General features: G+C 44.1%; 1 protein-coding gene across 1 annotated transcript in view; it reads right to left on the minus strand.

Moving 5' to 3' along the window:
• Positions 1–627: 627 nt before the first annotated feature.
• The window catches only part of hmcn2 (hemicentin 2), a gene marked incomplete at its 5' end in the record, with an annotated part of 45,901 nt that continues 19,330 nt past the window's right edge, over positions 628–27,198 (minus strand). The window contains 59 exons of the mRNA XM_083902807.1: positions 628–2,343; positions 2,440–2,566; positions 2,848–2,967; positions 3,062–3,355; positions 3,437–3,565; positions 3,711–3,836; positions 5,096–5,215; positions 5,388–5,522; positions 5,646–5,765; positions 5,877–5,936; positions 6,018–6,258; positions 6,366–6,487; positions 6,588–6,725; positions 8,500–8,652; positions 8,924–9,094; positions 9,202–9,283; positions 9,904–10,094; positions 10,183–10,317; positions 10,841–11,054; positions 11,153–11,343; positions 11,421–11,690; positions 11,795–11,929; positions 12,415–12,549; positions 12,631–12,738; positions 12,924–13,088; positions 13,171–13,292; positions 13,387–13,543; positions 13,635–13,759; positions 13,847–13,991; positions 14,069–14,210; positions 14,297–14,433; positions 14,668–14,749; positions 14,988–15,178; positions 15,280–15,558; positions 15,630–15,727; positions 16,463–16,646; positions 16,735–16,859; positions 17,336–17,495; positions 17,587–17,730; positions 17,808–17,939; positions 18,019–18,100; positions 18,522–18,718; positions 18,802–18,915; positions 19,016–19,177; positions 19,261–19,357; positions 19,460–19,647; positions 19,738–19,851; positions 19,954–20,172; positions 20,280–20,430; positions 20,572–20,714; positions 20,808–21,086; positions 21,941–22,098; positions 22,190–22,316; positions 23,054–23,198; positions 23,325–23,455; positions 23,543–23,734; positions 25,476–25,559; positions 26,274–26,522; positions 26,697–26,824. Coding sequence (XP_083758933.1) covers positions 1,962–2,343; positions 2,440–2,566; positions 2,848–2,967; positions 3,062–3,355; positions 3,437–3,565; positions 3,711–3,836; positions 5,096–5,215; positions 5,388–5,522; positions 5,646–5,765; positions 5,877–5,936; positions 6,018–6,258; positions 6,366–6,487; positions 6,588–6,725; positions 8,500–8,652; positions 8,924–9,094; positions 9,202–9,283; positions 9,904–10,094; positions 10,183–10,317; positions 10,841–11,054; positions 11,153–11,343; positions 11,421–11,690; positions 11,795–11,929; positions 12,415–12,549; positions 12,631–12,738; positions 12,924–13,088; positions 13,171–13,292; positions 13,387–13,543; positions 13,635–13,759; positions 13,847–13,991; positions 14,069–14,210; positions 14,297–14,433; positions 14,668–14,749; positions 14,988–15,178; positions 15,280–15,558; positions 15,630–15,727; positions 16,463–16,646; positions 16,735–16,859; positions 17,336–17,495; positions 17,587–17,730; positions 17,808–17,939; positions 18,019–18,100; positions 18,522–18,718; positions 18,802–18,915; positions 19,016–19,177; positions 19,261–19,357; positions 19,460–19,647; positions 19,738–19,851; positions 19,954–20,172; positions 20,280–20,430; positions 20,572–20,714; positions 20,808–21,086; positions 21,941–22,098; positions 22,190–22,316; positions 23,054–23,198; positions 23,325–23,455; positions 23,543–23,734; positions 25,476–25,559; positions 26,274–26,522; positions 26,697–26,824 — 9,247 coding nt within the window. The 3' untranslated portion in view covers positions 628–1,961. The remainder of the gene's footprint in view (positions 2,344–2,439; positions 2,567–2,847; positions 2,968–3,061; positions 3,356–3,436; positions 3,566–3,710; positions 3,837–5,095; positions 5,216–5,387; positions 5,523–5,645; positions 5,766–5,876; positions 5,937–6,017; positions 6,259–6,365; positions 6,488–6,587; positions 6,726–8,499; positions 8,653–8,923; positions 9,095–9,201; positions 9,284–9,903; positions 10,095–10,182; positions 10,318–10,840; positions 11,055–11,152; positions 11,344–11,420; positions 11,691–11,794; positions 11,930–12,414; positions 12,550–12,630; positions 12,739–12,923; positions 13,089–13,170; positions 13,293–13,386; positions 13,544–13,634; positions 13,760–13,846; positions 13,992–14,068; positions 14,211–14,296; positions 14,434–14,667; positions 14,750–14,987; positions 15,179–15,279; positions 15,559–15,629; positions 15,728–16,462; positions 16,647–16,734; positions 16,860–17,335; positions 17,496–17,586; positions 17,731–17,807; positions 17,940–18,018; positions 18,101–18,521; positions 18,719–18,801; positions 18,916–19,015; positions 19,178–19,260; positions 19,358–19,459; positions 19,648–19,737; positions 19,852–19,953; positions 20,173–20,279; positions 20,431–20,571; positions 20,715–20,807; positions 21,087–21,940; positions 22,099–22,189; positions 22,317–23,053; positions 23,199–23,324; positions 23,456–23,542; positions 23,735–25,475; positions 25,560–26,273; positions 26,523–26,696; positions 26,825–27,198) is intronic.

The raw sequence follows: 27,198 nt of genomic DNA on the forward strand, positions 1-27,198 counted from the left end.
CCCCAAGTAATACTAATCTCGTGCAAATAGATTAAATTACATAGACGGTAAAATGTTTACACAAACTATCATAAAGTTGTGTCAAAATCTGTCAAAAGTGTCAACAAACGTTAACTTTGTAGAAATTCAAATGTGCTCCTTGTGTTGTTTGACTACTTTGGAAAATTTAGCTGGCTGCTAACCAAAATCATTCTCGCATGTGCATATGCTGTAATCATCGATGCAAACAAAACTAATCAAATCAAACAATAATATTATATGTAATATAAATCAATATCAAAAAAATATAAGTTGCTACTCACCAAATAATTGGTAAGATGGAGATGGATCAGGAATGGCCGGTAAATAGCTTCACGTGCAGCTCAGGCAATGCTCTTCCCAGAATGCCAAAAATAATGCATGATTATGTTCTATCTAAAACACTAACGGTAAAGTGCTGTAAAATAGTAATACATTAGAATTTTGTTAAAAAAAACGGATTTTTTCACTGATGTTCTGTAATATTAACAGTAAAGCACTGTTTATTAAACAAAAACACCTTAATACTGTTGAAATTCTGCTGTAAATTTACAGAAATTATTTACAGTGTACATTACATAACATTATATTAACATAAAGAATGGTCAGTTAGAAAACTATGCGAAAGCCAACATGTTATCTGGTTAGTAGTAATCTGTTGTTGCAAAAGTGTCTCTCTGCATGACGATCACTCTCATAGTTAGTAAAGCCCGTTTGCAGCAATAATGCAAACAGTGTTGACAAAAGTGGTGTTGCTTTTATTTATACAAATATTTGACAATCATTTACAGCAAAATATTTTGCAGAAAAATATTTATTTAATCTGCAAGAGCAGGGGAAACATTTTCCTCATGATTTTTCAGAAAACTTCCCATTTTCAGATTTGCACCAGTTTGCATCAATGTGCCAACAATGTTATCTTTGGTTACTGAACAGCATCATACATGCAGAACACGTTACCCTCTCGAAACTGTAAGTGCAGTCGAACACTGTGGCATCTGTTTTCTTTGTGACTCCATCACCACTTAATACATGTACATACATTCAGAACAGCACCTTAGGTTTTTTATGTGATTTAAAAAAAGGGAAATGGTTAGAAAAGAGTACAAAAAACACATATGAGGGATTAAACACTGTCGCTAACTGCGTCACTGAAGGTTTGTCATTTCAGTACAAGGCCAAACCCTCTGTGTGATGCCTCTGTGTGTGACTGTTTGAACCAGTGATGTTCAAATGACTTCAATAAATTAAAATAATAGAGGAAACATTGTACATTTTCAAACTACTAGAACAAAGACGTGTGATAGGTCTTGTAATTCTACATGTGGGCTGTAAATATATTCCATATGATAATGAGTCTCTCCCAGAACTAGATATTCAACAATTGAAACACAAAGTGACAGAGAGCAGAATCCTGATGGATACAAAATAATTCAGTGCTTGGTTGTGATTACAGACTGTCCAGAGTGTACCCCGCCTATCGCCCTATGTCAGCTGAGGCACAACACCCCCCGCGACCCTCCGGTTGAGGATAAAGTGGTAGATATAGGATGGATGGTTGTGATTACATTTCCTTGTATTGTGCATTTCCAGATATTGATAAAACAGATGAAATGTTGTTTGTGCATGAATGTGTTCATCCATGTGTCTCACTTCAGATGTCTTCAGTTCAGAATTCTCTACACTATCATTAATTCACCTCCCTCTGAAGGCAACATTTAAAATCTGCAGAGATTTATCTACATTTCAGTCACAGACCTGGGGGGCTTCTCATCGCCATGAAATCCACTTCATAACCAGGTCCCCCTGTCCTTGTGTATGCATCGTCTTCTTTCTTGTGGCCTCATGTGTCCAAGGCACAGGGGTTTCTCGTGACTGTGTGTGGGTGAGTGGTTTCTAATGGGCCACTGTGGGCAGAGTCATCTGTAAAGCAGTACAGCAGCTCAGTAGGGATATGTTGAGATGGAGATGTAGATGATGAAGATGCTCTGGTAGGTAATGCGGCCCTGAAGAGACATGGTGGTGGCCTGCACCTTGAGCCGCACCAGCCCCGGTCTGTCCAAAACCTGCAGGGTGAAGATGATTCCCCTGCCAGCCTCATCTCTAATGCCAAACACACGGCCTGCCATCACACCGGTCTCTGAATGTTGTTCGAGGATGGTAAAAGCAGTGCGCTCCTGCAGGACTCCGGACTCCGAGAAAGCAGACAGTCTTACCACGTTGTGATTCGCTGGGATGCCAGAGGGCAGAGTGAGTAGCTTGTATTGCAGGAGCAGAGTTGAGCCTCCTGTGGCACAGTCCAGAGAGCAGGGTCTGTAACAGGTCCTTTAAAACAAAACAACAACAAGAGAGTAGAGTGTCACTGGCACATTCAAATGTAAATAGCTACATAAATATGCACATCTGATACACCTGAATTACCCAGGGCTTCTGCCTGTCTTATAGGACGCAGGGCAGGGAGTGTCCAGACACTGGTATCCTCCTCTGGTGTTAAAACACATCTGATTGTGTCCACACTGGATGCCTTGTTCGACACATTCATCAATGTCTAAAGGTAGAAAACAAGCATTCAAGCATTATAGAGCACTTTCAAGAACAGGTAAACACAGAGCAGCGCTTGCATCTGGCATTTCACTGTGTCGATGCACGTACACATGCCTGTCACACTGTTTGGTTAATTTAATAAATATTTAACCTATAAATGTAAGTGTATCTTCTCTAAACAGCAGCAGAGAATAATTCCCTCTCATAATTAATGCTCTGTAAAAACAGGACTTCCCTTTATTGCCAGTTCTGTTCCTAACATTCAAAGTAAGGTGAGTTCTGTACCTTTACAGCTCCTGCCATTTGGTAGGAGCTGATATCCTGGTGGACACAGACACTGGAAACTGCCGATGGTGTTCCGGCATTCGTGTTGACATGGCTTCCTGAACGCACACTCATCCACATCTGCGCAGAGAATGAGAGGATGTGACTCAAAGAGGTCTGACGAAGACCTGTCCTGTGGACATTTTGTTCTGGTTTGTTTCTGGTGTACACTCACCGACACATGTTCCGTCTCTGTTGGTGTACCCCACCGGACAAGACTGTCTGGTAATGCGAGATACTCCGTTAGAGCGGGACAGGATTGGTCTCCCCAGAGAAGATACTAGCTGAGGGCGGAGTCTGGCTCTGACTCTGGTCCCATTGGAAAATGTTTGCCCTCTCTCCAGCCCTGCACAGGAGCGTCCGTCCCCAAGCAGCACAGTACCGGGAGGACACGAGCACCTGAAGCTGCCCGGCACATTACGGCACTGGTATGCACAAGGGTTTGGTGTCTGCAGGCATTCATCAATGTCTGAAAGGTAGAGAGAGACTCATGTTGGTCTGTAATGTGTACTTTTCATACAGCATCACTGTTAAGTAGCAGATATCGTACCCAGACATGGGAGGCCTACTCCCTGGGATCGGTAACCTCTGGGACAAACGCAGCCATAACCTCCGACAGTGTTCTGACAGATCTGTGTGTAGCGACACATGTGACTCCCATCCTGGCACTCGTCAATGTCTAAAAGATAAACGCAACATAAGTCAGACTTACACAGAACACAAAGTTTAATTGTGCAAAAACTAAAACAAAAGAAGTGTATCAGAGTGCAGAAATGGAACATTAACACCCTAAAGAAAGTCAAATTAAGTATGAAGGCTCTCACCCATGCAGGCTCCATTCTCTGCTTTGGTCATCCCACCTGGACAGCTGTCAAAACACTGGTATCCTCCCTCTGTGTTTTGACACTGCTGGTGCGATGGGCAAATATTTCTCATGCACTCGTTAATATCTGCAAGTGCCACAAACAAACATTTTCATTTTCAGTATTTGTTAAAAAACTATTTTAGTCCAGATATCTATTAATAACTTAAGTTGTCTGGTAAAAAAAAAAGAAGAAGCTTAAAATAGGAGGCTACAATTCAACCAATAAATCCCATCCCCTTGTGTCTGTGCTCTCTTCACAGACTGCCTGACAACTGCTCCAGGCTGAGAGGAGGAGAGAGCACAAGGAAGTAGGGCGATAGGTGGGGTCACACCCTGGACAGATCATCAGTCCATCACAGGGACACAAACTCTCACACTCACACCAACGGTCAATTTAGAGCATTGGTTCTCAAACTGCGGCCCGGGGGCCAATGGTGGCCCACAGAAACATTTATGGCGGCCCGCAATGCATTACAGTTGATAGTTTTTATCCAGGAGCTACTAAGCTTGTTAAATGTTTATTGGACATTACTGGATACAGACCAATAAGTGTAAACAAAAATACTGGGTATTTACCTGGTTTCTATATGGTGAATTTTAGTGTATTATTGGGTTATAAGCTGGTAGCTACAGCCCCCAATTACTAGCTATTTACTCAGTAAATATATGGTAACAGAAATGTGTTACTTTGTATTAACCTGTAATTAGAAGGTAAGAACAATGGCCAAAATACTGGTTAATTTCCCAGTAAATTATAAAGCGTTATTATATTCATGCTTAAATTACATTATATTAACGCTTATATTAGTTAACGCTAAACTGTAGAACTGCAATCTGGTCATTAAAATGATTACAAATGGGATATATTTCTGTTTTTTTTTTCTTTGGTGGCCCTCAGTCCAATGTTGGGTCCCTAAATTGGCCCTCAGGTATCAAAACTTTGAGAACCCCTGATTTAGAGTGTCCAGTTTGCCTAATCCTATTTCCTATTGGAGGAAACCAGAGAATCAGCACAGGTGTGTGCTGATTATGTCACTTCTGGGTATTGGCCAATCACAAGACAGTTGGGAAGGCTCTACGCTGGCTGGCCAATCACAACACACTCTGTCTTCTCGGGGCGAGATTTCTGTCTGAAACAGCACGGCTGACGAGAGCTTCAATAAGGACAGATTTCCTTTACAGCAACTTGGAGGTTTTTGACCATAAAAACAAGTGAATGTATGTAAGTAGACCTCCATAACTAACATATATGTGCAACAGGACCACTCTACGTGAGCTTTAAATTCCCACAACTTTTGAAACTTTTGTTCAGCCTATGTTAGTGAGAGTAGGAATCTAACTTACCAATGCAGCGCTGTCCTGAAAGCTGGTATCCAGGGTGACAGATACAACGGTAGGAGCCCAGCGTATTTAGGCACTGATGCTGACATGGCGAGAAAGCAGACTCCTGGCACTCATCCACATCTGTAACGTATAAATCTGGTTGAATAAATCTACTGCACTAGGAAATGTAAATATTATTCAACGTCAATCAAGAAAGGGGAAGTGTGCGCAACTGCTGCAGCAGATCAGTTCAAATCATGCCTCCTTATGAAGTGCTGATCAGACACTAGAACAGTCATGAACAGTCACTTGCCTTCACAGCTGCTTCCTGTGATGCTGGGTTTAAATCCTGGGCCACACTTGGCCTGGCAGCGATATGTGCCCACTGTGTTGACACACTGCTGGTTGTAGTGGCACATGTGTGAACCCTGGGAACACTCATCAATATCTGCAGGGTTTTTATACAAAACACATGTGAATACAAAGGATTAGATGGATGTTGGGGCTTAAGTAGGACATTACTGTTAATCACAGAGCCTCCTATTTTTTGTGAGGTTGTTTTTAGTTTCACCTTGGCATGTGTTGGTCTCTGTAGAGATGGTGAAGCCGGAGGGACAGGCACAGGAGAAGCCTCCCATGATGTTGTTACAAGAATGGGAGCAGGGAGACTGCAGTGCACACTCATCTTCATCTAAGACCACATTTAATCACCATTATAAAAAAAACTGGCGCAGTGACAAATGTTCTAAGATAAATGTTGCCAAAAAGATAAATGAGGCCTAAAAAAGGAAAGCGAGCATACCAGCACAGTAGGAAGCTGTGTTGAGGAGGAAACCTTTAGGGCACGTGTCTTCATAACCGTCTGCAAACACAAAGCTCAGTCAGTGTTGGTTGTTTCAGCATTGTGGATCTAAGTTAAAATCATTGTCATTTATCCCCAGACCTGGTATGAGAAGGCTGGCCGTGACGTGGAAGTCCAGAGTGAGAGTGAACATGTTGTAGACACTGTTCATCCCAGATACCTTGAGCAGCTGGAGCAGAGGGCCCTGGCGCTCCTCCTGGCCCTCGTAAATAATGGTGTGATTGCAGCGCAACACCATAGGGTTTCCTTCTCTCTGATGGGTCTGTGACGACCACGAGTACAGCTGCCCCTGGCCGCTCTGCACATATGACTCATCAAATTCCTGCAAGACACAAATAAAACCGTGTCAGAGAAACCGTAGCTGAGCTTAAGTACATCGACATATTATTCTGAAGTGAGATTTTACGTGAGGATCAGCAGTGAACAAACCTGAAGGCTCAGATGAGATGAGGATAATGAAGGAGGAACAAATCCATTGATTACTATGTCAATGAGTAGAACCCCCTCAGAATCCAGACCCCGGGCGACGTGAGTCAAACGAAGGATTTCCCCTGTGTGAAAAGTCAAATTGAAGGTGAAGCAATAGCTATCATAGGTAACTGATGCCATCTGCTGGTTGTTTTGTAAATGACATTTGGTCAGACGTCTTACCAGTCTCAAACTCCAAATGAGACTCTTGTCTGAACTGGCCTTGGGTGAAAGAGAAGCCGTTTCTGGCTGCTCCGCTCTGTAACACCGTGGTCCAGTAGATGGGAGCAAACACAGACACAAGCACTCGCAGCAAGGGACCTGCAACAAAACACTCTGTGTTAACTCTGTGCTTTTTAATTGTTTTTAACCAACGTGAGCACTATATCCTAGAAATATATAAATAACTCATAAATATAAATATGACAGGAGCACTGAGAATTTACAACTTTTCATGGGCTTCTCTTTGTAGTTTCAGGCATACTATAACCTGCTTGCAGTCACCTCATCATGTGCATTAATCTCCAAAATTTAGCAAAGGAAATGTCTGAAATCTCAATATTCGACAGAGTTTGTTGTATTTAGCGGCGATTGGAATCAGCTTCAGTGGGTTTAATCTTCTAGACATATCCTGAGCTGAGTTGTTGTTGTTGATTCATCTTTGTAAGATCCAGTCTTGCTTGTGTTATTCGCCAACTTTTTCTCTTTACTGCGTAAAATGGGGAAACACGGCTTCTTTGTGGGCTTCCAGCTGAGGCAGTGGTGTGGCATATCTTCGAACAGCTTCCACTTTGACCCTTAAAGTTTTCTCTGCCAATCTCTTGAGTGCTTCTGAGTCGTCCCTTGACCTGGTAACGATCTTCTCACTTGCCCAGCTGCCATAAACGTTTGAAGTGAGTGAAGAGGTCAGCTCGAGGCCGATGAGTGGAGGTGAATAAGCATTGTGTAGAGGGGAGAGAATGCATTGGGTATCTTGATGGGCCTTGTAGAGTCTGCTGGTAGGTCTGTCCACGTACAGTGCTTCACCTGTAGAACTGACAGCAGGGGTGCTGTTGGCAGCGACTGGACTGCTGGGTGTGGGGGTGGAGTCTTAACTTGCGTTTACCTCATGCAGCACCTCTAAATGCTTTCCTTTGGCATTTCTTACATCTTGTCTTTAGAGTGCATTGTGATGATAAATGCTCATGCCCTATACCTCCAGCATATCTCACAAAGAACGAATCCAGTTATCTATTTGCTCTTTGTGAGGATTTTAAAGTTAGTGCACTGGTTCAGGAAATGCTGAGTTGTGTTGCAGAATAGACAGAATTTAGTTGGTTCTCTCGTATTTTCCTTGGATTCACGATTGACCGGTTTTCTCTCTATCTGCTTCTGCTCACTGCCATGGAGTACGAACATACTTTTGGGCCGACTTCTCGTGCTTGCTCTTTCCTGGTATTTGAATTGCGGGCTATCCTCTTGCACCCTGACTTCATACTCCAGCCACTCTGACAAGTGCACTAAAGTTGTAATGGGTGTCCTGAGAGGATTAATGTGTCTCTTGAAATCTGCTCCGAGATGGTGTGACATCTGGAGACATGTGATATGCATTTTTTAACTCTGTTTGGTCAATGTCACCCAACTGATCCAGCATTCCCACCAGGGCACGTACCTTTAAAGCAAACTTCCTAAATGACTTAGTATCTCCACTCTTGATGTCTGGTCCATCCATGAGTTGGACAATACACTTCAGTGCTAATGGATGGTGCTGACAGTATTGTTCATTAAGAGTGTCCATAGTGTCACTGTAAGGGTAACGGCTGCTGCAGTATGAATCAGCTATTAGTAATGCCTCCTCGAGCTTGAGATGATCCAGTAGAATCTGGTATTTAAACTGTTGCATAGCATCCCGTGGCAGAAGGTTATCAAGCGCAATCTTGAGACAAGTGAACTCTCGTGGATCTTCATAGATGTAGGTGGCCATGAACATGGCGGATTAAAACTAAACCGTATTAATGAACTCTGAAGGCAGGAAAAAAAACATGTTCTTTCTTTTGCCTGAATACACCTTTTGAGCAACATAAGGAAACACAAAATGAAATGTGCCATCACTCACCCACGCTGGGGGGGATGTTGTCCAGACGCGCCTGCAGAGTGCTGCTTCCATCCACAACATGGTCTGTAATGTTGGCCTCCAGGAAGGACACACCAAACTCCCTGTCATTCACCATGCCTATCAGGCTGCCTCTGGTACTGCGAGGAGACTCTCCTTTCACCATCAAACACAGTGGGGAAACATTTAGTTTACAGACAATTCAGTCATTTGAACAATTTTGACATAAGTTACCACATTTCTTCACAAAAACTGAAATATTAACCATAGCTCACATAGAAAATTAAAAATGCTCTAAAAAGTTGTTTAAATGGATTTTCACATTAATGTGAGTGTAAGTTTACCTTGTGCTTGAGAGCTACATAAACCTCAAGAATAAAGGCTTTAAACTATTTTATACATAGAGGCAAAAAATAATGATTAGCACCTGGACAGAGACCAGTCTGACATTTCCTAGAATCGATACTCGAACCGCTGCATGATCTGCCCCCATTGGCTGGTTCTGGGTTGTTGCATAATCTAATTCGTTCTTGGAAACCTTGTCCACACGTGCTACTACACGGACTCCATTCCTGCCAGGTAGAGTAGCCTCCGTTGACTGTGTCAGAGAGAAGAGGAGCTGAAGCTGGCATTTGTTTATATATTCACAAACACTGAGACATGAAATTAATTTTAAAAAAATCAATCAATAAACAGAGAACTCACTCTGAACCTTGAGAGTAATGGTCCGCTCCACTGTCCCAGCTTCACTCTCTGCCACACACTGATACTCACCTTCATCTGCAGCCTGCCGATCAAACGGGTGAAGGAGGAAAGTTTGGCTTAATTGGCATTCAGAGGAATGATTATCTCTGTTAGAGGCTCAAACCCTCAGGGCTAAACTAAACTAAAAAAATGTTTTTAAATTATAGCATTTTTTTTTTCAACTGGGCAATTGAGACTTGGTTTCGTTGAATTGTTTGATATGATGGATATTACTAGCCATGGTGGTGGAAATTTCACATCTTTGTGCTTTGTGGGAAGGAGCGTCATCTATCTGTGAGAAAGACTCAGCTGCAGGCTATGCAATTACTGCAGCAGTCAGAGACCTAACTAGGTTATAGGCCAGGGAAAGAGGAGCAGAGTCTGGGAACATTCAGCTTGCCTGTTCATCCCCTCCCTCTGCTGCTAATGCACTTAGCCTCACTGACTGAGCTGAATCTGATTTAGGTGGAGGCAGGAGGCTGCAGGACAGTCACACACTGCTCCTCCACCCAGGGGGACTGCTGATAAAGCCTGGATAGGATAAATGCTGTTCCACTGTTCTCCAAGACATGAAACAGTGCAAGTCATGTGCACAGGGGAGTTTCATCATCATTCAAACTTGAGTGACTTGTGCAGAAAAGTTAAAGTCTAGGAAGTATTTACATTGACGCTGTAAATGACCAAAGATCCATTGCGAAGTGCTTGAATTCGGAGGGAGCGCAGCAAGGCTTTTCCATCCCGGAGCCAGCGGAGGACAGGGCTGGGGTCTCCGTGGACTGGACAGTCGAGCATAGCTGAGCCACCCTGAACAACTGTCTGAGACATGTGGGCTTCACCCTTTAGCACTGGAGGCTCTGCAGGCACACAACACATATTTACAGAGTGGCACACATTAGAAAGTGTTACTATCTGTAGCCTGAAGAAACAGAAGACAAAGCTCACCTCTGATGCGGACAAATGACAGTGCTCGGATGGAGCCCACGCTGTTTTGTGCAATGCAAACGTAGGTCCCAGCATCACCTCTGGTCACATTGTCAATGATGATCGAGCTCCTGCCAGCCTCATCTAAGGCGGCGCCTGGAACATTTACAGTCAGTGGTGTCAGGACTTCCCCTCAGATTTTTCAGAAATTAGCAGGGGCAAAATGGCCTTTGGAATTTGCAGGTTTTAATGCCCATGTAAAACAGATAGTTAACCTTTCCATAGCCGATTTGAAAATGGCTGTGTAGGCATCTTTAGCACACATAACTCCTGTCCCTTCCTTTTAAATGCACCCATGGCAGCAAGCCAAGAGCTCACTAATTGGCCAGCCTGTTCACAGATGATGAAGTGCTTTATAAATAAAAATGCCTCTACTTGTACAAAATGAAGTAAAAACGGGCCCAGGTGAAACAGATAATTCTACTAAAACGTCCTTCATCGTGGTGGTGCAGTTGGAATTCAATTTCATTATTCCATTACATAGGTATAAAAAAAAAAAACTAGAAATTATTTTTACATGTAAAATATGTTTCAATGGGGGCAAAAACATCCCTGTTCCTACTCTCTGTATAGCAGACAAGAATTGGTGCAGTGCAAATGGACAATCTGGAAAGACCACCTGCATATGGGTTGTTGTTGACGGTCCAGGAGATGACAGGGGATGGTGTTCCCTGAGCGTGGCAGGACAAGGCCAGACTCTGTCCTTTGTTCAGGGTCACATCACCAGGCAGCTCCTTGAAGGCAGGCCTCATGTTGATTGACAGACGAATGTCTTGTCTCACTGAGCCTGCTGTGTTAGTGGCCACACATGTGAACACTCCAGCATCCGCTGGCTGTGTGAAGAAAGCAATCCCCACTCATCCTTAGTCTCTGGACTCGAACAGAAATGTACTTGAGTAGGTTATAATGCAGGGGAAAATATGAGTTGTACCTCAGCTCTTTCAATTATTAGCTCTCCCGATCGCAGCACAGTGAATTTGCCTGGCCGGGCGGGCACAGTGACACCGTCCTTCTCCCATGATACTCTGGGTTCTGGTGAACCCTGAGCAGCACATGGGACCAGAGCCTGAAATCCCTGGATTACTGATAGCTCCGTCTGCACAGGAGGAATCATGGGTGGGACTGAAATGCAACATCATTAGTTCATGAGTTCATATCAGTTTTACTCAGTATGACTCGCACAAAGAACATCCACTCACTTTGGATAACCAGTCGAATGTCCTGGCTGGCTCTGCCAGCGAGGTTCTTGGCAGTGCACGTGTAGAGGCCTGCATCACTGCGCTGTGTTGAAGTTATTGCCAGAGTTCCATTTGCAAAGATGTGTACATGTGCACCGTCAACCACAGGCCTCCTCTCTTTGTGCCAAGTCACTTCAGGTTGAGGCTGCCCATCAGCTACACACTCCAGACTGGCTGGCTGACCAAGCACTGCAGCGTACTCCACACGAGGCACACTCAGCACCGGTGGAACTGGACAAACATGACATGAGCAGCATTTATATTTGTTAAAAATAAAAAAATAAAAAATGATTTCATTCAAAATTAGCACATCCATCTGTGAGAAAGTCCATTACCATGAAGGACCAGTTTGGTTCTTCCCACAGCTACACCAGCTTCATTCTTTGCCAGGCACTGGTAGCTCCCTGCATCACCGAGCGTCACACGAGAAAACTTCAAAGCGCCATTTGAGAGCACAGCCAGTCTGTGACCTGTGGTAAAACATAGAGTTGGACAGTCTAAGTATAAAGTTATGCACTGACAAATACTGAGTGTTCCCTCAGACTTGGATATAAATATACATTTAACATCATTTCCACCAGCTAAAAATGCTGATTTTCTCTATGAACTTTGGTGCAGAAATATTTGCCATTTTCGAACTTTAGCCTATTTTCAGTGAGAACAAACCTTTATGGGTTTAGATAGTTCTTGGTGCATGGAGCATGCCCTCATACAATCAGTCCTGACTATGTGTCAGTACCTCATCGACTACACTTCAAAAAACAAGTACATATCATTTGTTAAAAGATTGTTCCATATTGAACACATAAGGGATGCACTTTGTTCCTTCATCAGGTCAGTGCAAAACCATGACTGTAAAACTGCATCTTTTTCTCAGCTGTGAAAGTGAACGTGTTGACAACCCCATCGCTCTCATGGGCTAATAAACCACAATAAACCATCATGCTGACCCTACCTGCTGCTATGGGAACTCCCTCCCTTTGCCAGGTGATGGATGGCCGAGGGAAGCCTTGAGCCTCACAGGGTAGTACTGTCCCATGATGCAACACCACCTGTACTTCTTCTGCCATAGGCCTGATGTCTGGGAGCTCTGTGCGCAAGAAACAACAACAAATACGTCTTTATATCATTTTGACTTAGAGTCACTTGCAGCTGGTCCCAGTGAACCCACCTTGCACTGCTAGAGATATATGTTTGTGAGCCACTCCTGCTGGATTACGAGCTGAACATGTGTATCTGCCCGCATGACTCGGCACAGCAGCAGTTATCTCCAACACTCCTGCAAAGAAGAAGAAGATATATATATATATATATATGTATATATATATATATATATATATATATGTATATATATATATATATATATATATATATATATATATATATATATATATATATATATATATATATATATATATACACACACACACGCGCATATACACATATTGCATACATATACATTACCTGTGGGAAGGACACGATAACTTCCTCCTCTGGAGCCCAGTTTGACGCCGCCCTTCGTCCAGGTAATGGCTGGCTGTGGACGTCCTTGTACTTGACAAGGCAACACCACTGGAGACATTTTCACAGCTGTCACCATCGTGACATCATCTTCAATAGACGGTGGGACTAAAAGAGGAAAAAGAAACATTCATCAATTACTGTATATCAGCTGAAAGACTGCGTCAAAGACAAAACTCTGAATCAGTACCTTGTACGATGACCTCAATGACCCTACGCTCTTCTCCAACAGCATTTATGGCAGTGCACTCAAAGTAACCTTCATCCTCACTGGATGGTGACAAAAGAACAAGGGATCCCGAGGAAAGTGTCCTGTACAAAGAGGCATCAGTTTTTTGTTTTTTTTACAACTGTGTAAGTTTAGAATTATACATGCAATGCATTCAAAAGGAGCCCAGATAATAACCTGTAAGCTCCAGGCAGCTGACTGACATCCAGCGGTGTGCCATTCCTCTTCCAGGACACTGTAGGTGCAGGTATACCTGTAGTCTCGCAGCTCAGCACTGCTCTAACGCCTGTGGTCATTGTCACATTGAATGGACCCGGATTGATTGAAGGACCCACTAATAAGAGACGGGTTAGGATCAGTCTGTGTTTAAACATCACAAATCACAAATTATTCGCTTTAGCATGATTATTTTCCTTTGCATTTACCAAACACTCGCAGATCGAGTGATCGGTGATCTGAGCCAGCCTGGTTGGACACAGTACAGTAGTAACGGCCAGCATCACTCAGTTGAACCCCATTTATACGCAGGGAGCCCTCTGATAATATAAACCTGAAACAGATGCACAATTAAAAAATGAATGAATATAAAGATATACTTCAGCATGTAACTGTGTTTGCATTTCATATTAAGGCGTACTTCTTGTTATCCAGAGACACGGGGAAGCCATCTTTTCTCCATGTGACCGTGGGTGGAGAGTCGCCATCGACTTCACAAGGTAAAACTGCATCTTGACCCACATGAGTGGTCACCAGTGAACTGCTGTCCTTTATTACAGGTGGTACTGGAGAAGTAAAGAAAGACATCCATGTCATTTTGACTTGTTATTTCTGATTGTTGATCACTGACAGGCTGACTTACAGAGAATTTCCACATTGAACAGCAGACTAGTGCTTCCAGCCATGTTGGTGACCACACAGCTGTACTGGCCGCTGTCCTCTGGTCTGACCTCCTGTATCTCCAGGTATTGACCCCCCGCAAGTCTCTGAATGTGACCTCCTGTCTGATTACAGAAAAGCAAAGGCACAAAGTGGATAAGAATAAAAGATTTTTGTTCAATACCTGTTGTTGTTGTTGTTTTTTGCCTACCTGCAGTTTGGCCTGATCTTTGTACCACTCAATGTCTGGCAGAGGGTCGCTGTCAGCCAGGCACTCCATGGTGAGGTGTCCATTAACTGGCACTGTCAATGTCCTCACATCACCTGAGCCAAGGACGGTGGGGGGAACTAAAAAAATAATATTATTGAGACAAAGACTCTACAAACACAGAATATGTCATCAATCATTATTGTCTGATGAATGTGGCCACATTGTGTGCGTTTTTGCTTTTTGAGACAGGTTTTTACTTCAGAATTTGCAAATCAAGCTCCATGTGCAAATAGAGAGAGATCAGGGAGGAGTGTGGAGGGCACAATCTGTTTCTTCCACATTGAACAATAGAATAGAACAGCTCCTGTCACCTTGTACTCGGACCCAGTGGTTTTTTCCATCCTCTCCGGCGAGGCTGCTGGCCAAGCAGATGTACAAACCTGCATCCTCAACCTTTAAAGACACAACATTAATCACTTTGAGTGGTTCTTGCGTATTTGCCCGGACTGACGCGATAGAAACTGCAGTCTTACATTTGTTTGAACTGAATTTTTTGGTCACACAAACAAATGCTTCTGCTTATTTGGCTTAATTTTCTTTTTGTACTCATAGCACATGTGCTCACAGCTGCAGTTCACTTGTTTGAACAATAGTCTTTCCTACAATGTTATAATGTCAGTTTGCAATTCACCTGAACTTTGCTAATCCTGACAAAGTGTCCATCCTGCTGAACAATGTCAGTCCCTTCTAAGGGACGGCCGTCTTTCAGCCATCTGAGGGTGGGAGGTGGAACGCCCACAGCTGAGCACTCCAGCTCCAGTGGACTGTCCACTGCTATCGTCAGCTCCTCTGGAGAGCTGGGGCTGGATATCTTTGGAGGCTCTGGTTCAGAAAAAAAGACCATTTTTAGTCAGTTGTTCAAGGTGTTTATACTGTGACTTAGAAACAAAGTAAATATTAGGTTGTTGTTGTTTGATTGTTACCAAGCACAGTGAGGTTAAAGCTCTTTGTGCTGCTTCCTGCCTGGTTACTAGCCACACAGCTGTAGAGGCCTGCATCTGAGGGAGCCACATCAGGCAGCAGCAGCCTAGTCTCCTGTCCGTCCAGCAGTCGGTTTCGGTGAAGGGACAGTGGCTGGCTGTCCTTCATCCACGTTAGCGTTGGAGGTGGAACACCACGTGCCTCACAGGTTAACGTTACCAAGGATCCTTGGACAACTGTGACCGGCTCCACAGGTTCAACATGATCTACGCCTGGGGGAACTGTGGACCATACACAGATTCAAAATGCTACACACTGTAAAAGAGTAATGGGTGGTCTGTTATGACTGTACCTTGGACCTGGACCTCATAGCTAAGCTCAGCAAGACCAGCTTGACTGCGTGCCACACATGTGTAAACACCAGAATCGGAAAGCTGCACAGGAGAGAGCCTATTTCAAAAAGAAAGGAAATATTTAGCATCACCTTGCCCACAATTTAAACACTTTAGTGTTTAGCTTATACTTGGGGATCGTATCTATGGTCCCTGGGTCCTATGTTTCCCGGGTCCTATGTTCCCCGCCGGGGAACATAGGACCCTACCCCTTACCCTAACCCTAACTCTTACCCTAACCCCAAACCTAACCCGGCCCATGCCACTGATCCGGCCATTCATCCTAACTCTATTTATTTTTTAACAGCCCACCAAGCTTCTTAGACATATATCAATTTTAATCTCTTAAATATTTTACAAACTGACACACACCCCCCTCCACCGGCGACCCGGCTTCAACTCCAGATCTCCATTATAAAAAAATTTTTTATTGGAAATTACTTTAACCTATCTCCACAGTGGGCCCCCTCTTTCCTGCCCAGAACTCTGCCTGGGGATCACACCCTGGTCCCGTCCGCTGACCCTGGACTGGACCTCCACCACCAACCAGATCAGTAGGCCAGTGCTAATTAAGTTTTATCTATCTAACTCCTAACCCCAACCCGAAGCCCAACCCCAATCCTAACCCCAACCCAGGCCCCAAACTTTACCCTAACCCTAACCCTACCCTTTACCCTGGAGCTCCACACCCAGGCTTCCACAAAGTGGGGAACATAGGACCTTTTTTGGGAAAATCGGGGAACATAGGACCCGGGGAACATAGGTACGACCCCTATACTTGTACTGAACTGACCTCAGCATAGAATCACCAGAGAGGAGGCGTGCACGTGGAGAGAGGAGCATGGGGTGTCCATTCTTCAGCCAGCTGATCTGCGGTGGAGGGTTTCCTGTTGCCTTACATTCCAGAGTCACGGCGCTGTCCTGTGTGACCTGCACCTCTCTGGGGGCAGCGGTCTCTCCAGAGATGGTTGGTGGGACTGTGACAAAATCAAAACTCAGTTAAAGTGAGTCCCACAGACAGCTGAGCACTAATACAGATGTACTCCAGATACTATTTCAACTGACCGAGTACAAAGAGGGTGTAGATTCTGCTTTCTTGTCCAGCTGGGCTGATGGCCAAACAGGTATATGTCCCAGAATCCTCAGGGCTCACCCTCAGTAACGTCAGCGTGCCGCCATCAGGGGTCACACTGCCCCGTTACAAACACATTGTTTTATTATTAACACTTTATATCACTTAATGTAGTTTTTCAGCCAACATGTGCCTACTCCACCTCCAAAACTCTTACATTCTTTCCCAACATTATCATCATCGTCCTACGATTTTCTCACAGTCTCTCTCCCTCACATGCACACACACACACACCTACAGAGATGTGTTTTCTCTGGCTGATGCAGTTGTAATGACCAAATAAGCTGCCGAACAGCTGTAAAACAGCTGCTCTCACCGTTCCCCGTGATGTAATTAGGAACTATAAATGACTCCATCTGTCTGTCCACACATCTCTGTGTCGAGGGCTTTATCTTTCACACGGATGCTTAATACTGTAATTTCCTGAGACTTGAGAGAAGCCTGTTGATCGATTGATGCAGAAAAATCGATATACCCATCAAATCACATTGATCTGTGTGCATTTACGGCGCTTGGCAGTAACGGATGACTTACGAGATGTGACGGCTGTCTGATCCTTCTAAAGTTACTCCATCTTTCAGCCAACTGACGTGGGGTGTGGGGATTCCAGATGCTCTGCACTGGAGGGTCAGCTCATCTCCCATGGGTGCACTTACATCAGATGAGTGGTCAGAGTCCAGAATGGTTGGTGATACTGAGTAGGACAAGGATATTCAGAATTATTAGTGTCCAAAAAAGATGAGCACACTGTCCTCACTTTTGCCAAAGTTGCAAACAGCTGTTACCCTGCACTGTCAGTGTGTAGTCTTTCTGTTTTTGACCCTCACTGTTCTTTGCTACACAGGTATATGTGCCTGCATGAGACAGAGTGAGAGGCCCCAGCTCCAGTCGGTTCCCTCGAATAGACCACTGCCACTGCAGACTGCTCTCTGTATAACAAACACATTAATGAATACAGGCAACTCCTCATACTCTTCAAAATCCTCCATTAATAACGGCTTCTTACCAATAGGTGTTCCATCTTTAAGCCAGGTGATGCTAGGGACGGGGACTCCTGTGGCCTCACAGAGCAGACCCACATGGGAGCCGAGTGTATAGTTTAGTGACTCCTGGACAGGCCCAGCTAGGACAGGTGGAACTGTGGAAATGCATTAGTAGGATGAAGACATTCATCTGCCCATTTGGAGGCATCTTTTTCCAAGCAGAGGTTTACTCACCATGAACTGTCACTTTGAATGTCCTGTCCACCTGCCCAGCCATGTTGGACACTTTGCAAGTGTAGGTGCCGCCATCTGTCATCTAGGAACCAAATAAAAGTACATTTTGTACATGTATTCAGAATCTGGTAAAATGCCTGCTTATGTGTGAATGCTGTAAAATCACCATCACACCTGTGGGTATAGTTTGTACCAGACTCAAACATCCTCACACTACTTTTGTGAGGATCAAATGAGCCATGCTTTATCATCTGGATTGAAACATTAATAACATATTTGGCATAAAGTACCAGAAACTAGAGACTGAGACAAAAAGTTCCTGGTGGTCACTACTACCTTCTTTGAAATATATCTATATCTATATCTATATCTATCCCCTTTGCAAAGCATTTTAGGATCCCATATCTCTGCAACCTGCCAAAAGCTGGTCCCAAACCAAATCCCATGTGTTCAGTTGTGTTTTTTTGTTTGCAGCCGATGATGTGTGGGACATTTCTTCTCACCTGAACTCCTACGATCTCCAACTGTTGACGATTCACCTCCAGTCCGTTCCCTGTAGAGAGCTGCAGCCCATTTTTATACCAAGTGACCTCAGGCTCGGGAACACCATGGGCTTCACATCTCAGGGTGACCGAAGAGCCAACCTGAGGGGTGACCACGTCTGACTCAGCGTCAGGATGGGGCTTCAGGGTGGGCATCACTGTTGGTTTGCACATACGGAGAGGGTTTGTATACATACATACAGCTGAATTGGATAGATGTGTCGCTGTGTTTTAATCTCACCATAAACACTGAGGAGAATATTCTTCTGGTCCTGGCCTGCTGAGTTGGTGGCTGTGCACACATATTGCCCTGCATCTTCCAGCTTGGCCCGTGTCAACTGTAGCATCTGTCCTCCTAAAATATGAACGAATGACAAAAATGTAACAGAATGTTGTTCAAACATGTTCCTCACATACCGCATGTATTGTTTTTCTGCAGGTGGTAAAGAACTGACCTGGGAGAATGTGGATGCCGGTGTTGAACATATGGACCTGGCCATCTTTGGTCCAGGTGATCTCTGGAGGAGGATACGCTTGAACGTCACACAGCAGAGACACCATGTGGCCCTCAATCACGCTAACTTTCTCTTCCTTGCTGCCAATTATTTTTGGAGGCACTGGAAGAGATAACAAGAGGGAATGGAGAACAGAATATACAGAGAACGGTTGTGAAGCTCTTTCTATTTTAAACCTTTCTTACCTTGCACAGTCAGACTAAACAATTTCTCAACTGTTCCGACCTTGTTCTCAGCCACACACAAATACCCAGCCATGTCGGAAACCTGAACACTGTCGAGCTGAAATATAAGATTGGGGAGTAATTCATCAAGATGACATGTTAGTGTCACATACTGTATGTTACCATGCTGGTATTTGTCTACAAGTCAACAATAAATAACCTTGAGTTGAGTCCCATCCTCACTGATGTGGTGCTGTGAGTCTGGGTGCACCGGCTGTCCGTCTCGCAGCCAGGAGATGACTGGAGCCGGGTGTCCTGTTGCGTCACAGTGGAGGACCACAGTGCTGTTGACCACCGCTCCCATTTCCTCCATAAACTCCTCCGATGCTCCTGTGATCACAGGAGGGACTGAGGGTGTGGAAGAACACAGAGCTCTTTAGAGACGTGAAGGTAATTTTGTCATATTTGTGAATTCTGCATAGGAATGCTCGTGGTTACCCAGAATCTCCAGTTCAAAGTGCATGTGGTCCTCCCCTGCCTCATTGACAGCCTGACATGTGTACTTGCCAGCATCTTCTTTCTGCGCTCGAGTGATTTGTAGCGCCTGTCCACCTGAGGGGACAGATTCATACAGGCAACAGCAGATTTAACATGAATGTGAAGCCTCAATCATACATAATAATACATGTTTATACACAGGGGGTTTTTCCTGACCTGAAAGGAGCACGTCGCCATCCACAGACGTGAGTTTTCTTCCATCTTTGTACCAGCTAATTTTTGGTGGGGGGATGGCATTACTCTCACAGGACAGGCTGATGGGATGGCCAAGGATCACCGTCCGCTTCTCTACCATGTCCTCATTATTATTGTCACCCTCGTGTCCCAGACCCCAGGCGGCTTCTCTGTTAGTTACTCGGTGGAAGACGGGAGGAACTGGGAAGACAAAATGATCATTGCACAATATTAACGTCATTTAAAATCAAGGAGATGCTGACTTTTAGAGTCAGTTTAAATGATAATCAGTATTTAACTGAACACACCCTGAATGGTGACATGAAAGTCTTTCTTGTCCTCTCCTGCAGAGTTGGTGACCACACAGGTGTACTGGCCCTCATGTGACAGGAGGGCGTTGTCTATATGGAGGAAATAGCCACTCTCCTGAACGCCAGCATGGGAGATTCCAGTCAGCGACTAAAGACAGAGAAGACTGATGACGTTTTTTCCCAGGTGCTTAAACATCACAGTGTTAAATGTTTATTTTCCTGCTGATATTGTGCTTTACAACACATGAGAAACAAGACAATAATAACTGAGTGAGGATAGAGCACCAACCTGTCCGTCTTTAAACCAGTTAACCTTTGGCTCAGGGAAACCTTTCGCCAAACAGGAGAGAGTCAAACTCTCGTTAACCCGCACTTTCTCCTCTTGACCAGCAAATGTCAAAGATGGGGAGTCGCTCTCAATCTGTGGTGGAACTGATTATAAAGAAGTAAAAACAACAGACATTCATTCATAGTTATGTCTAAATGCCTTAATGTGATGAAGGTGAAGGTGAAGATGTCTCTTACCCAGAACACTCAGAGAGTAGTGCTTGATGGCAGTGCCTGCAGGATTTGTGGCCCTGCAGGTGTAGAGGCCGTTGCTGTCTCCCTGTGCTGAGCCCAGTCGCAGTGCCTGTCCTCCACGGGTGTATGTCAGCTGGGGACTGGACACTATGGGCTGGTTGTCCTTGAGCCAGGTGATACTGGGTGCAGGTGAGCCTTCAACATCACACGGGAGCACTGTGGGGAATCCTAGCACCACTGACACCTCAGAGGTCTCATTGGGGCCTTTAATGGCTGGTGGAGCTGGCAGAGGAATGAAATGGCATATCATGAATAAATCCACAGGAGACTGTGGGGATATTTGTTTTAGCTGGGGAAAGGTAGTGTGCAATCATTTAGGAGATTAGAACACATGCTCTTGAGGTAATAATATAGACTGTATATAAAAATATGTGTAGTCTTCTGGAAGCAAAATGAACCCCCGCTATGAAGCTTTGATATTTTCAATTTAAACCGTGCAGGAAGTTCCCAGATCACGTGGCATCTATTGAATGATACTAACTGTCAGTGACACTGGTGTCCACTCATATGAGCCATGCTTTATCATCTGGATTAAAACATTAATAACATATTTAGCATAATCTTAGAAACTAGAGACTGAGACGAAAAGTTCCTGGTGGTTAACTGCTACTTTTATGGGTGCAACTAACAATTATTTTTATTCTGTTAAAGGTGCATTATGTAATAAATCTAAAGCAACTGGCCATAAAATCCTCCTAATATGTCACAGAGACTAAGGAATAATGTTCATATAACAAACTGAACTCACAGACAACAACAGTACAGCCAAAATATTTGCATTAAAAAAATATTTTGCAGACAAAGTGAATTGTTGTAGATTGATGTATAACAAAGCCAGAAAGTCTGGTGTAAGAGAACTCTGCTGTGGAAATGAAATGTAACATCCAGTCATTTATTTCACAGCCGAACACAGCTGCTGCAAAGCCTTTGCAAAAAGAAAGCAAATCAACTTGGGATTTTTGAGTTTTATCTTCTCCCTGGTTTTGTAGAAAGAGCAGTGTGTAAGCTAAATTCAGGCCAGCGTGCCTGTGAGAATACAGCATGCGTCTTTGAAAAAAACCAAGAAAAGCACAGACCTTGCACTGTGAGTCTGAACTGGCGCATCTGAGTCCCTGCATCGTTACTGGCCAGACACTGGTAAAGCCCCTGGTCCCTCAGTCTGACTGACTTCACCCTCAACACCTGGCCATCCTCCAGAAACTCTACATGGGGATCACCGATACGAGACAGAACCCTGGAGGTAAAAAAGGAATTGAAGATCGAATTACAACAACCTGTGGAGCCTCCTGAATGCCACGTTAACAAACTGTCGAGGCGATGCTTACTCTCCATCGCGGCTCCATTCCACTCGAGGCGGTGGTTGTCCACTAACTCTGCACTGAAACTCCACCTCCTGGCTCAGTACCACAGTTAACTCCTGAAGTCGGGATGTTCCTGAAATCACTGGAGGAGCTGAGTGGAAAAGACGAGCATTGAAGAACACTTGTTGTACAAAGAGCAGTTTATATCAAGACATTTCTGACTTTACTCAAAATGGTAAATGACATAATAATCAATTTAAATTCAGTATCACTGCTGCAAAAGAAAAAAAAAGCATCTGGATAACAGCAGGAATTCAGTTAAAGGTGCCATATGTAAGAATGTGGCCACAAACGGTTACTACATTCAAATTCAAAATACAAAGGTATTTTAGGTTTCGTTTTCTGACGTAACTGTCAACCCGTGGTTGCTCGGCAGCCGAGACTCTACCGACTGCAATGATTGGTAGACGGCGGTAGGTGGCGTCACAGTCTGCAAAAGATTTTTTTTAATGCAAATATTTTGGCTGAACTGTTGTTGTTGGTGAGTTCAGTTTGTCTTTGAACATTATTCCTGAGCCCCTGTAACATATTAGGAGGATTTTATGGCCAGTTGCTTTAGATTAATTACATAATGCACCTTTAATCAATAATAAAGTTGTAAGCATTGACATCGGTGATTTAGATTTTAGACTGTGGGTAGATGACAAACTCAGAATCCATGTTACAATGAGCATTAAAATATAATCAGAAGCTGTCGTTCCGGGACATTTTGAGGGAAAACTATCCCTTTTAAATGTGTTATGAATGTAAGTATTTGTGCATCTGTGTTTCTCTCTCTTTCTTCTCAAATCTCCTGAATACCAGACAGAAAGCTTTGTGTGAGCTCACCTTGCACCACTATGTTGTACTCTCTTCTGGCCTCTCCCGCTGAGTTTTCAGCTGTGCAGGCGAACTGTCCTGAATGATCAGACTGGACTCTGTAGATTCTGAGAAGCCTGTTTGCATTCTGCAGATAAACCCCTGGACTGTTCACCTAGACATGCAGACATCACTTTAGTGCAGTGCAATTACAAACATAGCCACTTGGTGGCGTGATATAGCTAGATATCACCGGGATATACCATACACGATTACTGTACATATGAATTCAGTGGCTCACAGGGTGACCGTCTTTAGTCCAGGTGATTGTCGGAGAGGGAATCCCAAAAGCGTCACAGCCCAGAGTGAGAGGCTGCTTCAAGGTGACTGTGAGGTTCAGTGGCTGGTTATCATCCTGGATCTCTGGGGGAACTAAAATGATACAAAAAAAAGAAGGATGAATTCTGTCGTCACTACACTGTGCTGTGTTCACACAACAGAGAACACCTAAATCCTCACCGTTCACTTTTAGCCTCGTCTTTCTCTCCACAGCGCCTGCCTCGTTGGTTGCCATACACTTGAAGTCCCCACTGTGGCTGGCAGACGCTGTGCTAATTACAAGCGCTCCGTCCCTCGCCACGGAGAACTCTGATTGTTCCGGGTGAATCTCCAGGCCATTCTTGAACCAGCGCACTTTGGGGCGAGGTGAACCTGCAGGAACCGGGACAAAAATGGGTCTGAGCGAGTTTTTTTTAAGGAGGTTTATTGATCACATCTGACAGAAAAGTTACTTCCATCTCTCAGCTTCCCTACAGGAGAATTTAATGGCAGACAGCCCAGAATAGAAAAAAGCCAGCTCCACATTTATCTGTTGGACAGCGGGACAGCAGGGGAGACCGTGCCAAAATGGTTAGAGTCCTTGTAGCCCTCGAGCATAAGATTTCAAGGTCGGAGTCACATAAAAAAGTAATACACAGTATGTTGGGGATATGTTAGATGTAAGATTTAAAGTTCTACCATCGAGATTTATTGCCAAACACTGTGGTGAGAGTCTTGAACAGTGAGAAGTGGTCGAAGAAGCAGTTCAAAGGCACTGGAGCGAACGCTGAGGAGCCTAAAACAGATGTGTTCTGTGCATTTACTGGGTGGAAATGGTTCAGAAGTGTTACAGTGGAATGGGGAAAAGGTGGGTGGCTTTGTACCTAACATAACAGACACGAAGCACAAGGACAAAGAAAAAAGGCTGTAATTAAAGAGCACAACAGTCCACGACTGTGTCTATTTGCAGAGTTGTTGTATACTCAAACACAGAGGATGCATACTTCCCCTATCCAACAAACAGTAACCACAAGAATGTGATGCTATCATCTATCAGTTTACTGTTAAGGAAGAAAATCATGATCTCATCGCAGGTAGGAAATGGATACAGATGTTCTGTGGGGATGCTTACAGTTCTCATTAGCAGAACGTGAATGCATTTGCAGGGGCACGCAAAGTGGGAGGTGATATCTTCCTTGTGTGGGTTTCTCATATAATGACCTCTTGCAAATGCATCGCACTTGTTGGTGAATTAATTCTGGCAGCGACTGTGCTTTATCTCCCACATACAGCTAAATCTCAGGAGAACAATGAGGGGGTCCTCGTTTCCTGCTGCTCGCTGTGTCCTCTCTGGTGTCACGAGTGTGGAGCAGTTGTGTGTGTGTGACCTCCTCTGAGGTCTGCTACAGGCTGCCCGTCTGCCCGTCAGCCTGCTGCTATGACGTGGATGGAAGGAGGGCTTCTGTGGCTCCATCCTCCAACTTCCTGTGCTTCATGGTACCTCAGACATCTCTGTCCTTTATCTGCCGGCAGCGGCGGCCTGTAATTAGGATTCCTCTCCCAGCAGGCCCTGACACACAGGAAAGCAGATGTGGCTCGCAGAGGCAGCAGGTAGACTTATGTTCCAGCTGTTGCTCCATGTTAGACACCGTCTTCCCCTTATTTGGCCGGGGCTTGTTACCATGGCAAAGCTCAACACATTACCTGTGTGCATGGGTTCTTGGGGGGGGTGGGGGTGGTGGAAGTATCAATCAGTGTATGTAACATACACAAACACTTAACTGTGTTTGGGTAAAAGAGCATGTTCTCCAGCACCCTGTTTGCACAGAGATGGAATAGACACCAGCGTGTCTCTGGGTACTAAGTTACCTTTGAAGGTGGCAAGAATGTTTTTCCCCCGTTCAAGGTATGCAGTAATAGCCAAACATTCCTTTGATGGTAACAAATACAGTCCACATATCTGACCTGAATTTAAAGTGAAAGTGAATTTAAAGACACGATAAAAAAAGGCTTTTTAGGCTGTTAAAAACTTGAAGATAAAACCTCACACTCAGTGATTTTGACTCTGTTTTGAATACAAGATCTTGTCCTATTTTTCCCCCCCAATGCGTCTCGGGTCCAAATCATCTCCTACCTTCAGCAGGACAGTGAATGATGACCTTGCTGTTCGCTACTTTCTCCATGATGGCATCTCCAGGCTCAGCAAAGAATGGGGCCTCTGTGAGGAGATAAAAAAAAAGTTAAATGCTGACTCAAAGTGTAAGGGCACTTGATATAAATGACAGTAAATATTAAGTGTCATGAATACAGGTCAGAGTTATGAATAAACATTATTTATTTCTTTGTTTTCCATTATATAATCAGTATATAAATGTATACTGATTATATAATGCCAGATAGGCAGTAATTTAAAGTAAAGTGAATCCAGAACCTGATGTATGGACTTCTACAGTCTACAGTGGATGTCTGAAGTATTGATTAGGAGGGTTAATGTATTTACAGTATGTATGGCATAAACAGAAATGGACCCTGAACCCTGCAGAATCACAGATTTGGCTCAACTACTACTACTGACACTTCATAGTCCAACAGCACTCTGAATAACTATAATCATTATGTTATAAATTAAAACATAATGCGTGTCCACTTCCAGCGAGAAGCTTCTGTACCTCCAGAGAATACACCTCTCAAGACTGGAAGAGCCTTAACCTTAAGTGAAGTAAATGCTAAAATAGTCAGTGCTAGTAAGTGGTTATTTAAATGTCTTCGAATGGTCTTCCTTAAATTGTGTTTTTGCTTGTTTGTGGTGTATCACGGCAGGTGGCATCCGTAACGTCGCATGACTGCCTCCATCCTCTTGCTTATCTTAGAATTGTCTCTCTTTTGCTTATTCTTTAAAGGAAATTTGAATAACAGAACAGTTGATATTCACCAAGAACTTCCAGCCTGATATCCAGCTTCTCCTGTCCAGCGCTGTTCTTGGCTACACACTGGTACGTGCCCTGGTCATCGAGGTTGACCTGCTGGATCCTGAGGGGCGTGGCGTTGACCCCAACAGGAAGTCCATTATGAAACCAAGTGACCTCCGGGCTCGGCTCTCCCTGGACCACACAAGGTAGAGTCACTGTCTGGCCAACCAGAGCTTTCAGGAGGGAGGGTGAGGGCTGAATCCTGGGTTTAGCTGAGGACAGAAACAAACGTGAAAACATCTCTCACCACCATCTGTAACAAACTTATCCGTGTGTACACTCATCTCAGATACTAAACACATCTGTGGAATCTAGCAACATTAACCTTTTTGAAGACCGAAATTATAAGAGGTTTAACTTTCTAATGAAGCTAAACAGAGAGTTACCTTGAATGTGTAAATTGTAGCTGACGGACACATTGCCTGCTGGGTTTTCTGCAGTGCAGGTGTACAGTTTACTGTCAATCAGGCGCACATCAGTAATCTTCAGAGAGCCTGAAGGCAAAACCGTGAACCTGAGGAGTGGTTAGGGGTCAAGGGCAAAGAGAGGGAGAACACAATGTATGAGTCACTGAAGTAGAGCTGCTGTGTTTTGAGAGAGATTATTTTCCCCCAGTGTCCTACTTACAGGAGAGATCTGTATGACGGTGTATGAATAGTTAAATATATACATAGACCGCTCATTGTTTATGGAATTATCCAGCCAATACTGCAGTATATACCAACCACTCATTTCTAACTAACATTTTTATATCAACCATAACTGTTGTGAAACTGAAGCTCAATCAATAAAATACAGGGTTTTTTTCTGTGGATATTTTTAGCTGATGATGAGTTTATGAACTCTTCATGTGAACAGAATTTTCCAGGACAGCACTACTGTGTAGGC

The sequence above is a fragment of the Microchirus variegatus genome, assembly GCF_963457635.1.
Source record: "Microchirus variegatus genome assembly, chromosome: 16".
Taxonomy (NCBI): Eukaryota; Metazoa; Chordata; class Actinopteri; order Pleuronectiformes; family Soleidae; genus Microchirus; species Microchirus variegatus.